This window comes from Sturnira hondurensis, unplaced genomic scaffold, assembly GCF_014824575.4.
Source record: "Sturnira hondurensis isolate 20B ecotype Veracruz unplaced genomic scaffold, ASM1482457v3 Scaffold0000256, whole genome shotgun sequence".
Taxonomy (NCBI): Eukaryota; Metazoa; Chordata; class Mammalia; order Chiroptera; family Phyllostomidae; genus Sturnira; species Sturnira hondurensis.
In genome coordinates this window covers 1294443-1307769 of record NW_028072887.1, presented here as the reverse complement: position 1 = coordinate 1307769, position 13327 = coordinate 1294443, and the positions used below count along the sequence as shown (strand labels likewise).

General features: G+C 46.9%; 1 protein-coding gene across 5 annotated transcripts in view; it reads right to left on the bottom strand.

Annotated features, from left to right (window-relative positions):
* MGAT5 (alpha-1,6-mannosylglycoprotein 6-beta-N-acetylglucosaminyltransferase) overlaps positions 1 to 13327 on the bottom strand; it is a 358323-nt gene that overhangs the window by 211650 nt on the left and 133346 nt on the right. For 3 of the 5 annotated variants that reach the window (XM_037068662.1, XM_037068872.1, XM_037068815.1), the window contains one exon: positions 7492 to 7859. In XM_037068662.1, the coding sequence (XP_036924557.1) occupies positions 7492 to 7732 (241 nt within the window). In that variant the 5' untranslated portion in view covers positions 7733 to 7859. Of the gene's footprint in view, positions 1 to 7491; positions 7860 to 7939; positions 8070 to 13327 lie in introns of those variants that run through there. The other 2 variants (XM_037068933.1, XM_037068737.1) reach the window with 2 other exon arrangements.

Genomic DNA, 13327 nt, shown 5'->3' with positions numbered 1-13327 from the left:
TCTTGGGCATGGAATCCACAGGGAATCTCTCCTCATTTCCTGTCTCACTAAAAACATTACTCTGATTTTCAAAGTAGCCCTAACTGTAGCTGTACCACACATGGACTCCCGGGTTGGGGCTGCTAATCACTCATAGTCCCTACTATGTGCCAGGCATGTGCTAAGCCCTGGGGGACTAAATAGACAAAAATCCCTATGCTCTGTGGGCTTGCATTGTAAGTGAGGGAGAGAAATGATCAAGTACAATAAATATGTGATACTAAGTAGTTTAAGTGTTGAGAAGAGTGAGAATGAAGTAGAGGCTGGCCCCTACTTCTGAGAGAGAACGGGAGAGCAAGGGGTAAGCCATCTGGACGGAAGACTTGTAGGTGGAGGCAAGAGCTGATGCAGAGGCTCAAAGACAGAAAACCGCTTAGCCAGACCCAACAGCTGGTCCTAGGAGACAGTGGGTGCCAAGGCTGATGACATGAGAAGGGTGAGCGGCTCTCCAGGGTGGCAGAGTGGCAAGAGGCCTGCACAAGCAGTTCTGACAGGGGGAGGACACCAAGACAGAGCCAGGAAGGAGGGGCTATGGCCACCAAGCCAGACGAGGGAGCCCACTTCGGGGCCCTCACTTGTGCTTTCCCCTCTCAGGTCAGGATGTGGATAACACCTTAAGTGGCGTGGCGTGAGAGAGAAGTCTGGGTGGCAAAGGGTGCAGAAGCACGAGGCTCCAGCTCCTCCCAGAGACCCCTGTCCTGACTGCACTTCCACCTGACCCTGGGAGGCCCTCCTCAATCTTCCAGACTCGAGGGGGGTTGCTTGTGCGTGCATCCTGGAGCACACGGGCTGCTGGGCGGGCTGGGCCTCCACCACAGTGTTGCTGAAAAAGCTCCGAGCCCAGAGAGGCCCATTTTGCAGGTTCCAAGCTCCCTGAAGCAGAAAGCCCTCTCCTTAGTCACACTGGCCACATCACCATGGGGCCACCAGGGCCTCCTCAGACAGAGCACACAGCCCTGCCACCTTCACCCCAGGAACAGTTCACTGCCCTCAGGGCAGAGAATTCCTGCTTCGGTGATGGTTTTCCACAGTGCCCCCTGCCCTCCACAACAGTCCCTGCACAGTTGTACAACAGAGGCAAAAAGAAAAAGTGAGAAACCCTTTACAAGTCTCCATGTCCAATAAAATCCAAATTAAGTTTTCCTCCTACTTTTTCACAGGAGAGGTGGAATGAAAAACATGTAAAAGTTGTTGTCTGATGCTCACAGGTTACCTAGGTCTTCAACTCAAGGCAGGAGCTACCTTTCCAGGGCCACCAGGGCCACTGTAGGCAGCCACGCAGGTGTCACCGAGCGGGCCTCCCACTGGCTTTTGAGCACATTAACATGGAAAATGGTGTTAATATCTCAGAAGAGGGCACCCCAGGCCAATAAGGGCTACCTGAAGCCTAAAGCAGCTACTACACCACTGCTCCTGACCAGCACCCAAAAGCCCTACCCTGGTTCTTCACTTCCTTAAGGAAACAAGAACTTCCTTCCTTCCTACCCTCCCCACGACCCAAGGAAGTGACAGCAGGGCCAAGCTAACGCCCTAGCTCACCCACAAGAGCACCAGCCCCTCACGTCCCTGCCCTTCCCATCAGACTGTGAGCCACAACCACATGGCTACCCTGCCTGCTGCCCCCTCCCTGCTTCGCAGCAATGACACCTTCCAGGGGGCTCCCCGCAGACTCCGTCCCAGCTGCAGCAGCCTGTTCTGCCCCGGAGTGCACATGTGGGCCTCAGGGCCTGGCACGCGCCCTGCCTTCTTTCTGCCTGGCTGGCTCTGCCTCAACCTCCCTCTTCCTGCCCAGCACTCCTTGTAACTTGAGCTAGCGAGACACCTCCTGGGAGAGGCTTTCCTCGACCTTCTCATCGAAAGTAGCTCCTTAAGTACTTAAAAAAAAAAACACACACACACACACATACACATCTTAGCTGCTCTGTCAGAGTTGTCTCTTCTCTGTCTCCCTGCTTCACTAATAAACACACTTTCACTTTAAACTCTATAAAATATCACATCCTCCTGTGTCATTTTCCTTTTAAAAAATACTTTATTTTTAGAGAAAGGGGAAGGGAGAGAGAGCAACGTCAATATGAGAAATGTTAATCAGTTGCCTCTTGTACACGACCTGGGCTGAACCTAGAGCCTAGGCACGTGCCCTGATGGGAAACTGAGCTGGTGACCTTTTGCTTTGCGGGACCATGCCCAACCCACTGAGCCTCACCAGTCAGGGCTCCTGTGTCGTTTTTCTTCTCGGAATTTATTACTATCTGACATTCTCTTGTTTATTATTTCTCCCCCCAATATCAACACAGCCTCCACAAGACAGGGACCTTGTCTGCCACTTTCCAGCTGTACATGCAAAGATTAGATAGCACTACCATACACCGGCCAATGGCACAGACATTTCCCTAGGGCCAGGCTCGCAGAATAAGCACCCATCCAGGGGACAGTCCAGGCCCAGGAAATTCAGGGAACCAGGAGACAGGAGGAAAGGCAGGGTAGGCATGGAGACTTGGAGGTCAAGGGGAGCCAGGCAGCAGGAAAACGGGATATTGGTGGGGAGAGGGGTGGCAGAGAAACTGAGGGCCCACACCCACTTCAGCTGAACTGATGAGCTGTCCAGGGCAGGGCATCCCAGCACCCAGAGAAACAGGCAGGTCAGAAAGATGGGGGGTGAGGGGGAATCTCTCATCATCCCAGGTTTCCATTCCTGTTACTTAGAGAACACGAGTGGACCTGGTCTGTTAGATAAGAGGTGATCACTGAGAATGAGAATTTGGGTCAGGCCATCAGAGAAAGAAATTGATTCTCCTCAGAAACAAGAACGGCATTGACTGGGGTGAGTGACATCATTCACGACGCGATTCCGGCAAAGGCACTGACAGGCATGGCCCTGCCATGCTGGCCGGGGAGGCACAGCGGAGGCTGGGCTGCAGGGAGCCCTGGCTCCACACACTCTTCTCGGGAGTGACAGAGCAGCCCACAGAAATGCCCAGCACACCCAAGAATGAATGCTCCAACTGTTCCACACAGGCTGCCCGGGACACCTGCCCAGGCACCACTGTTGAATTACCAAATCCCAAAAGAAGTTCAAGAGTCTCTTTCCAAATCACCAAAAAGGATGGGGAAGGGAAGACACTATTTAAAAGTTCTATTGTTTGAGGCCCGGTCAGACAAACAACAAACAGCAACTGCTCGTCAGGCACCTGACACACAGCACCTCGTTCATGCTTCACACTCACCTGGCCAGGCACGAAGTGGTATGTATGCCACTCCATACTGGTTTGTGCCACCAGGGCCCAGGCCACACAGCCATGAGGTGGCAAAGCCAAACTGGCTGGCTCCAAAGCCCCGGCACCTAACCACCCAACTCTCAACGTGATGTTAGAAGCACTTTCGGAGGACTGAGAAATGTAGCCCTGGGATGTGTGCCTCCCAAAGACGCCTTGAGTGAGTGTAAATGCAAAGACGAAAGAGCCTTGAGGGCAGCACACAATATCTCCTGTAGGCAGAAAGCCTGCCCAGGGACTACCTAGAGCAGAGGCCGAGATTTCTGGCAAAACGGCAGACAGCCAATGTCTTAGGTTCTGCTGTCTCAGTGGCAACTTCTCAGCTCCCCCACTGTAGCTCAAAAGCAGACACTGACGACATATCAAAAAGGGGTGTGCTGAGTTCCAGGACACAGCCACAGAAAAGCAGGGAGCCAGTTTGCTGACCATGCCTTAAACCAGGGGAGTCCGAGGAAACTACTGAGTCAAGGACAAACATGATCGGATGAGTGCTTTAGAGTGGACTAAGGTCACGGCCGAAAGACGGAGTCAGCATGTTTTAGATGTTATGTGAAATAAACTCTGGTGTTATCATGGTTTTTAGTTCTTACAGTTATTAATAAATGGGAGTGGTTGGCTTGCAATAAAATTTTATTTGCACAAACAGGCAAAGGTCTGAATTTGACTGAACCCTGTCGCCCTAGGATTTCAGGTCAGGGATTCCAATAAATCAGTAACAGTCTGAAATCAGCCACCCTGGTTCTTCAAACACCTGCCACAGCACAAAAAAACATGGCAAATGAGGAACCTCCGATGATGCCAGTATGGGGTTAGGAAAAGGGAGCTTTTTCCCCCTTTGTCTACTAACTGGATTCATTCAAACCAGACACAGATCCAAACCCCAGAGGATCCTCTCTTCACGCTTCCAGAGAAGATTCTAGGCAGATTCTGTCTATGGATACATTTGTGGGACAAAAAGAAACTGCAAATTGGTGACTCACGCACGCATCCTCCTCCGCCCTCCACCAGCCCAGCTAAACCAGTGAACCATCTTTCCGTCTGTGCGTCTCCACCAGACATACGGCATCAACCGCCAGAGCTACCTCCCTGCTGATCTGTCTATGGCTGGTACCGGTGAATTACAGGGGAAGCAACGCCACCACAATGGCTCTCCCGGATGCCGGGGCTTGACGTGCATGTATCATCTTGTTCAGTCCCATGGCTGGTGCCCAGAATCGGGAACCAGGGAGGAAGACAGGCTGTCACATTTTAAAGAACAAAAACCAGTTATCTGCTTGAGAATTTCCAGAAGAAGATGCTGTTAGCTAGTGTTTGCTGTCTCCACTCTTAGTGTTCTGGTTCTCCAAGGGGGGAAGGGAGGCATTTCGGCCCCTGCATCTCAAGACGTTTTGATTGTCACATCTGGGGAGGTGCTACTGACATCCAGTGGGGAGAGACACCAGAGATGCTGCTAAACATCCTACCCTGCACAAACAGCCACCCGCCCCCCCCAAAACAAAGACTTATCCAGCCCACCGTGTCAATGCCGCCGAGGGAAGAAACCCTGACTTAGCATTTCAGCACGTGATGGTGCCACTGCCTCAAGCACACATGCACAGTCCAATTAAATGCCAGAAACTCGGCTCCGGAGACCATTTTGACTGACATATCAAGTTGATTACATGAAAGAAAAATAGCAGCGTGAGCTAAGACTTGCTGATGGTGTCTGTGTGGTTATTTCTTTGTTGTTTCTGAGAGAAAAAGAAAGATCACTTTGCTAGGGGTCATCTGTAAAGGGATGAAGAGAAAATAAATAATTTCTGAAGTTTCTTTGAGCTCCAAAGTCTTATGATTGTAAGTATCCAAGGTGGTTGAAATCTAACATACTATTTCAGGGGGTTGATAACTTTCTGAAAACCATAGCATCTCTGTGAGGATGAAAAGCTAAGACCAGACCCCTACCCTCTAGAATGTGGCAGAAGCCCACCCTATGAGATATTTAGCTGTACGCAAGAAACAAAAAGTAGTCAAACTAGAGAAACTGAAAGTCTGTATTTACCATCCGCTGGTTCTTTCCATCCCAGGGGAAAACATTTGATAGGCTGAGATAAACAGAAGGAGGAAACCAGTACTGGACGACTCCCTTCTCACTCCCAAATGGAATACACTAAACCAGATACTCGAAAACAGCATCTATTTTATTTTTTACTTCTTTTCAATTTATCTTTATTATATTGTTTCCATTACAATGTATCCCTCTTCTACCCCTAAACCCCCTGCAATCACCGCTCTGCTGTCCTCCCTGAGTCCTTTTTCCCTTTTGATCAATCCCTCCGCTCCCTAACACCAGCCCCCCAGCTGCCATCTATCTTGTTATGCTGACTTATTACACACTGGTAATACCGATCGTGACACTTTGCTTCATTTCTTTTTCTCTGGTGGTTTGCTAATAATAGACAGGAAATACAGAGTGGGGAAAAATTAGGTTTAGAGTGTGAGTATATAAAGCATAGTTTATTTTATTATTATTATTATTATTATATTATTATTATTATTTTCCATAGCAAAGAACTATAAACCTAGTTTTGCCCCACCCTGTATTACAGAAGTTTGAAGTCAATCAGCAATTTTAAAAAGCACTAAAATGATTTAGTTATTTTTCAATGTGGGCTTTCCAAATGGAGTTTCCTTTTATTAATCTATCAATTCAAAAAAGGTGGCATTGTATTTAGACATATTAGGAGCTGACGTCTACAGGCATGGCCAAACCATGAAGGAATAGATTAAATGCAGACAGAGTGATCATTCAAACAGTAGGCACTGGAAAAAATTTTCCGCATTGTATGCTAAAGACCACCATTTTCTCCTTGCAAAAAAAAAAAAATGTGTGCGTAAAACTAAAAACTAACCAAGTTTCCTGGACCCTTTCAAAAAGAAAAGAGTATATATATAAACATAAAATTGAGTGTGAGTCCCTGTGGTCTGAACTCATGCTTCAACCGGCCGCTGTACATTTTCAGGAATCATCATTTGAACTCTGCGTATGTCAGGGGACGTTCCTTGGTTGGGTCCTGAGATGGACCATCACTGTTTTCCTCCTCACCCAACCCCATTCTTGTATCTCATCTATATCACACCTCAGGGTCTGAAACCCGAGGCCACTGAATTCTCCATCCAAAGACTAGACACTCCACTGAACAGCAGCAGGTCATCCCACAGATGGTCCATCCCAGTCCTCAGTGACTATCGCAGGGCTGGGAAGTGGCTTCTCTAAAACACAGTATAATCTAAATTTCATTTGGAATTTTTGTTTTGTATTTATGTATACATGTTTTTGTAAGTACTTTGTATCTATATATATTTGTATGTGTAGTTTCATGGGCATATATAAAATATTAGAAAGATATACACTAAAAATGTTAATTGTGGTTATTTCTTAGCATAGTATTTTGTGTGATTTTATTTTTTCTTACTATTCTTTTTGCTGGTCTCGTCTTCCAAATTTTTCTATATTAAGCATAAATGTTGCCAAAAGAAAAATAAATGAAATACCATATGCATATTTTTTTTTACTGAACCTCATTTTAAAAAAGGTTTAAACCAACTGACAAAAAAAGCAACAAGTACAAAAAGATTTCTTTCAAAGCAAGAGCACTTAGAGTCCAGGGCAAGAAATAAGAGCAATAAACTCTGAAGAAGTCAAAGGTTAAAGCTATTAGCCAGCATGCAGCTCTGATGTCCTGCACACTAGCCAGAGGGAGGTACACATTGACTCTGAGTTTCTTGGCATCCACAGAACATTCCTCCCCAGCCTCTTTACCTCAATCTACCAGTTCTAATTAAGTTTGTTTAGGGAAAGATAATGAGAATATTTTTCTACATTTCCTGATCATTGTCCCAGATGAAATCATACAATCCAGAAATATGTCGAGGAAGGAAAAGCTAGCTGCAAATACAAGCAAGAGAATGCTAACTGTTCTGCCCCATTGCTCCTGAGGCTGTCAGCGTGTACAAAAGCTCAGAACCTCCCAAAGGGCATTACTTCAACTTTCTACAAGTGTCCCTCTGTGTGCAATTCACTGCCATGAAGGCGGTGGCAAGGGACACACTCAATCCATGACAAAACCAAGTCTGAGAGACTCTAGATTCCTTTCAGGGCAAAACCATGTTCAATCAAGCCCAGAAGCACAGCACTTACCATAAGCTGTCATGACACCAGCATATGGTCCGTCTACCACATTCCTATTTTCTTCTGCCAGTGCCTTGATGTACCTCTTGCTGAGGTCCAGGATCTGCTCACGCAGCATGGAGCTGCTCTCAGGCTGAGTTCGCTGCTGGATGGTAAAATGCAGGAGCATCATACCCCAAATAAAGCCAAAAGTCACAAGGAAAAAGCCCAGCTTCTGAGAGGACAACTTCCATGGAGTAAAGAGAGCCATTGCTCTCCGGCAACTTCACCTGCCGTTGGCTCTTAAAGCGTGGAAGAGAAACGCATGTTCACGGTGGTTCTGTACATCTCATTCCGGCTCCTGCGTCAGTTGATTTCCTTTCCTCTTGTTCATTCTGCTGCGAAAAGGGAGGAGAGTTAGCACGGTGGTTGTGGCAAAACACGGTAAAATAAACCAGAAACCCTGGTTTCACTTAACTCTAAAATGTGAACTTTCCTTTTTTTTCTTAATTTGCTAGTTTAGTATTCAGGGGACAAAAAGCTATATAAATACAGAGGAGGAAATGTATGTCTCAGTGTGTTAACAAGTGTAGCAGGGCTGTTCTAGTCTGGCCCAAGTTCAAAACAGGAAGTTTGTTTTGCAAGGTAAGGAGGAGATAGAAGGATATTTCATTGAATGTCAGCAGAAACCCAAGCGGAGGGTGGAGTTGTATCACCCCAGGGCACTTTTGTACATCTGTAATGTGAGCTTACAAAGTCGTTATTCTGTGTTCTGGTAAGGATTAGAGCATGCAGCTGGACAGGTGAGCAAGAAAGTGGATGCCCCCCAGGGGCAATCAGACTAGGAAAGGGGAGAGAGCCCTCATATTACTTATGCATGGCCAGCTTTCATTAGCAGTGTCCAAAGACAAGCTGCATCTCTCTGGGCCACCAGGTGGCCTCTCCCAGGTACCAGCACGGAGTGGCTATGCCAGGGTACTCGGTGGTCTTTCAGTTCTCCGTACCATGAGTGGAAGCTACACCTCGCTTCTCACCAGCACGCTTCTCACAGGAAATGTGGAATACTCGCCTGCCTGCTTTTGGTGTGGCTGTTTCACTCACACCATCTGGCAACACGAAGTTAAAAGGCATAGTTTCCTCTGCCCATCACATCGTAAGGAATACAAATGTTAAATCAGTATGTTGTATACCTGAAACAAATATACTATTGTATGTCAACTGTACTTTAATTTACAAAAAAAAAAAGAAGTAGTGCAACCAGATCCTATCTGGTATCAGCACAGTCTGGGTCCTAAGTCAAGGCTTCCCAACAAATAGGGCTGAAGCATAAGCTGAAAATGAATCTCAGGTGGGCTACGATATCCAGCTATTGAACCCCCGTGGCCCCACGCAGAGTCCTGAACCAAGAACCACCCAGCTTAAAAAAAATAACACCATTTTCTAAGTGTGCAATGCAAAGGCTGAGCAAGGGTCTCCTAAGGGGGACTAAGCTGGGAGGTATTCACAGTGTGCATAAGTTTCAGTTCGAAAGACTCTTCTTCATGAACAACCTAACAAACTGTAACAAAACCTTGGTGCTTTGTGTGCGATGCAGGGAATCTATGTTGGTCTTCCTCTTTCACTGTCCTTCCCTTAACTATCAAGAGTCACCAGTAGTGGGTAGGACCACTACAATGTTAACAGTAAATAATAAATAAATTCTAGGTATGTCCCACGCATTGTGGTTAATATTCTTTTGTGCCATACCTCACTGAACTCTTATAAAAATCTCATGTGGAGGACTTCCGCCAAGATGGAGGCGTAGGTGGAAACACTGTGCCTTCTCCCACAACCAAATCTGAATACAACAAAGGTTTAGTAAACAAAGAAGCAGCCAAAGAACAGAAAAATGAACTATACGGAAGTCCAACAACAACGAACCGTTTAACCAGGACCGGTAAGAGGGGCAGAGTCAGCAAAGGGGCAGGGTCGGGCAGGACAGATCCCCTGACCCAGGTGCGCAGGCAGCCAGTGTAGCAGCTCGGACCCAGTGAGGGTGCGGGGCAGGCTGACCACGGTCACACATTTGCGTGCAGATAAACCAGCAGAGGAGTGAGCAGTGAGATGGACTGCGCAGGCCCCAGCAGGCGAACCCAGTGAGGGCACAAGGTGGCGGGCTGTGGAATGGACCAGACAGCCCAGAGGGGACTGCCATTGCCCAGAGGAGACTGCCATTGCTTTCCTTTGACCCTGCCTCCACATACAGCGTCACAACCCAGCAACTGAGTTGCCACGCTCTGGTGACCACCTAGGGCTCTGCTCCTCATACATAACAGGCACTAACAGGCACGAACAGTCCACAATATGGCTCAAGAACTCAAAGCCCCAGAGCCAATAACTCTAAGTGAAAAAGAAATAGTGAACCTCTCAGATGCACAGTTCAAAATACTGGTGATCAGGATGCTCACGGAACCGGATGATTATAGCCACAAATTAGAAGAACATATGAAGGCTAAAGTAATTGATATGAAGGGAAATGCACAGGAAACCAATAGTGATGGAAAGGAAACTGGGACTCAACTCAATGGAGTGAACCAGAAGGAAGAACAAAACATCCCACCAGAAAAGAATGAAGAAACAAGAATTCAAAAAAATGAGGTGAGGCTTAGGAATCTCCAGGACATCTTTATACCTTCCAACATCTGAATTATAGGGGTACCAGAAGGAGAAAAGAAACAGCCATGAGTGGAAAACTTATTTGAACAAATAATAAAGGAGAACTTCCCCAATCTGTCAAAGGAAATAGACTTCTAGGAAATCCAGGAAGCTCAGAGTCCCAAAGAAGTTGGATCCAAGGAAGAACACACCAAGGCACATCATAATTACATTAGCCAAGATTAAAATTAAGGAGAGAATCCTAGAAGCAGCAAGAGATAAGGGGACAGTCATCTACAAAGGAGTTCCCATCAGACTGTCAGCTGATTTCTCAAAAGAGACCTTACAGACAAGAAGGGGCTGGAAAGAAGTATTCCAAGTCATGAAATCCAAAGACCTACAGCCAAGATTGCTTTATCCAGCAAAGTTCTCATTTAGAATGGAAGGACAGATAAAGTGCTTCTCAAATAAGATCAAATTCAAGGAGTTCATCATCACCAAGCCCTTATTAGATGAAATGTTAAAGGGACTTATCTAAGAAAAAGAAGATGAAAAATAGAACAGTGAAAGGACAGCAAACTCACAGTTATTAACAACCACACCTATAACAAAAGCAAACCAAGAGGACAGCTAGATCAGGAGTGGAACCATAGAAATGAAGAACACATGGAGGGTTAGAAACAGGGGGGTGGGAGGAGGAGAAGGGGGGAGAAGGCACAGAAAATAGCATAGAGGGTAGGTAGAAAATAGAGGGGAGGGCAAGAATAGTAGGGGAAATATAGAATCTAAAGAACTTGAGACACGTGGTCATAAACTAAGGGGGGGAGAATGGTGGGGGAGGGGTGTGCAGGGTGGAGAGGAATGAAGGGGGGGAATAGAACAATTGTAATGGTATAATCAATAAAATATATTTTTAAAAAGTAAATAAATAAAAGGGAAAAAAAGAGTGTGAATTAAATAAAAATTTAAAAAAAAAAGAATCTCGTATGGTAAGACCGGTCAATACTATGTCTGTTTCAGAGAATAAAAAAACAAAGGCATAGACAGAGACATGCGCCACGGAGCAGAGGACAGAACATCGTGGGACCACTCGGGAGTCAGTCTGCCTTCCTTACCTGCCCCTCCTCTCCAGCCAGCCTGTTTATCTATAGCCAAGAGTGACCTACACATGCTAAAAGGGTTGTAAAAAGCGACAAATAAGAATATGTGACTGAAATCATGCATAGCTAAGAGGCTAAAATGTTTATTACTGGCCTGTAACAAGAAAACTCTAGGCCGTCTGTTTTCAAAGTGGGGCCCCTGACTCAGCGCAACAAGAGCCAAAGTGAGAAACGCAAACCTCAGGCCCCACTCCAGACCTATGGAATCAGAAACTCCGGGGGCAGGGGTGAGGGACAGAGCAGCCTGAGCTTCGACAGCCCTCCATGTGATTTTGATGCCTGCTCAAGTTTGAGAGCCTGACTCAGGCAGAGGGTAGCCACCATCATGCCACCCCACCCCACTGCTAACACAAGGTGGCCTGAAGTCTGTCTCACACCACTTTATCATCTAAGTAAGTTCCTCTGTGCCATCCCCACCCAACACACCTGCTGCTTTGCTATTACCACAGCCTTTTGATTGTTCTCAGGGTCTCCCCATCTCCAAAAAGGCTGCTCCTGGCCCCTGGCTGGCCTTGCCTTGCCCCTGGCCCTGGCCCTGCCCCTGCCCCTGCCCCAGCAGCTTCAGACCACTTTCCCCACCTCTCCAGCCTGTGATGTTCTTTCCTACTCTGCAGTTTTAAACTGCCTGCTGCTGCCCTGGCTGTTCTACTGGTGTCTGTGTGGAATCCAAGGACATCTTCTAAGGCAGGGGTGTCAAACTCATTTTCCCCAGGAACCACATTAGCCTGTTGCCTTCAAAGGGCCAAACTAATTTTAGGACTGTATAATGTAACTACTCCTTAAATGTTAAGGAGTTGAAATTACATTCAGCCCTTTGAAGGCAACCTCAAGGCTGATGTGGCCCCTGGTGAAAATGAGTTTGACATCCCTGCTCTAAGGGATTCCAGCATAGCTTTTCAGAGAAAGACACTGAGGACAGGGGCACAATAAAACACTGACTAAGTGAACTAGTAATCTGGGCCCTGTGACACGTTCCCAGCCTCTCTAAATGCTGGGCAGCATCTGCCACCTTTGCTGCTTCCATTCGTTCTACAAGCATATGCTGCCACTGGGTCCTGGGGACCGAGCAACAGACACAACAGAGGTCCCTCCCTCAAGGGGCTGATTATCTAGGAGCCAGTGGCCCTAGTTCCTCAGGAAGTGGCTGGACCTTCTTTTTGGTAAAGAACAATAGTGATTAAAAAGTTGTCTGTCAGGCCAAGAATTTGCCTGCCTCTAGACCTTCCAACAACCAAATCCTTTAGCCCAGTGGAACTGATAGACACAAAAACGGACTAGACAGCCTATCTCAGGAGGCCTTGTCACCAACCAGAGTGATGACTGCCAGGGAAGCCATGACCTCTTCTGCTCTCCTCCAGAAAGAAGTTTGCTTGCACCAAGTCTGTTTGCAATGAGTTGAACTTCTAGATCAGTCACTGCCAGTGACCACCCTAACATGCGTTTCCTCTACTCCTGCCATTCTTAAAAGAGCTGCACTCACTTCTCTTTTCCCCTATTCACTTGTCAACACAGTATCTGGCTTCCACCTTTCCAAATGTGATCAAAGATCTTTGGCAAGAAATTACATCAACCCTTTTAGTTAAAAAACTAAAGCAGACACTGGGGATTCAAGATGGTGGAGGAGTCAGTGGAAGCTACACTAACCTTCTCCTAGGATCAATCTGGAATTACAATCAAATTCTAGAGAAATTATCTTGAATAACCAACTGAACACTAGCTGGAGAGAAGCCTTACAACCACAGACAGACAGAAGAAAACTCTTCAGTACAATGTGACTGGTAGACTGTGTGGAGGAGGTATGAGAGGGCTGGCTGGACTCCCAAGGGTGGCAGCTGAGGTTCCAGAGGGATATTTCAGCATCCAGGGGAACTCCCCCTGAGAAGTGTGGGTCTAAGTTCCCAGACTACAGCACCAGAGCTGGGAAGGAACACAGATTAACACCCAGCTATGAAAAACAGCACAGGTTCTATTGGCCAGGGAGAGATGGCTGGAAATGCAGAGAGCCTTTCAAAGCGCCAACACAAAAAATTTTGTTTGCAGCCACTTACCCTGGGTCCTGGCAATGGGAAGGC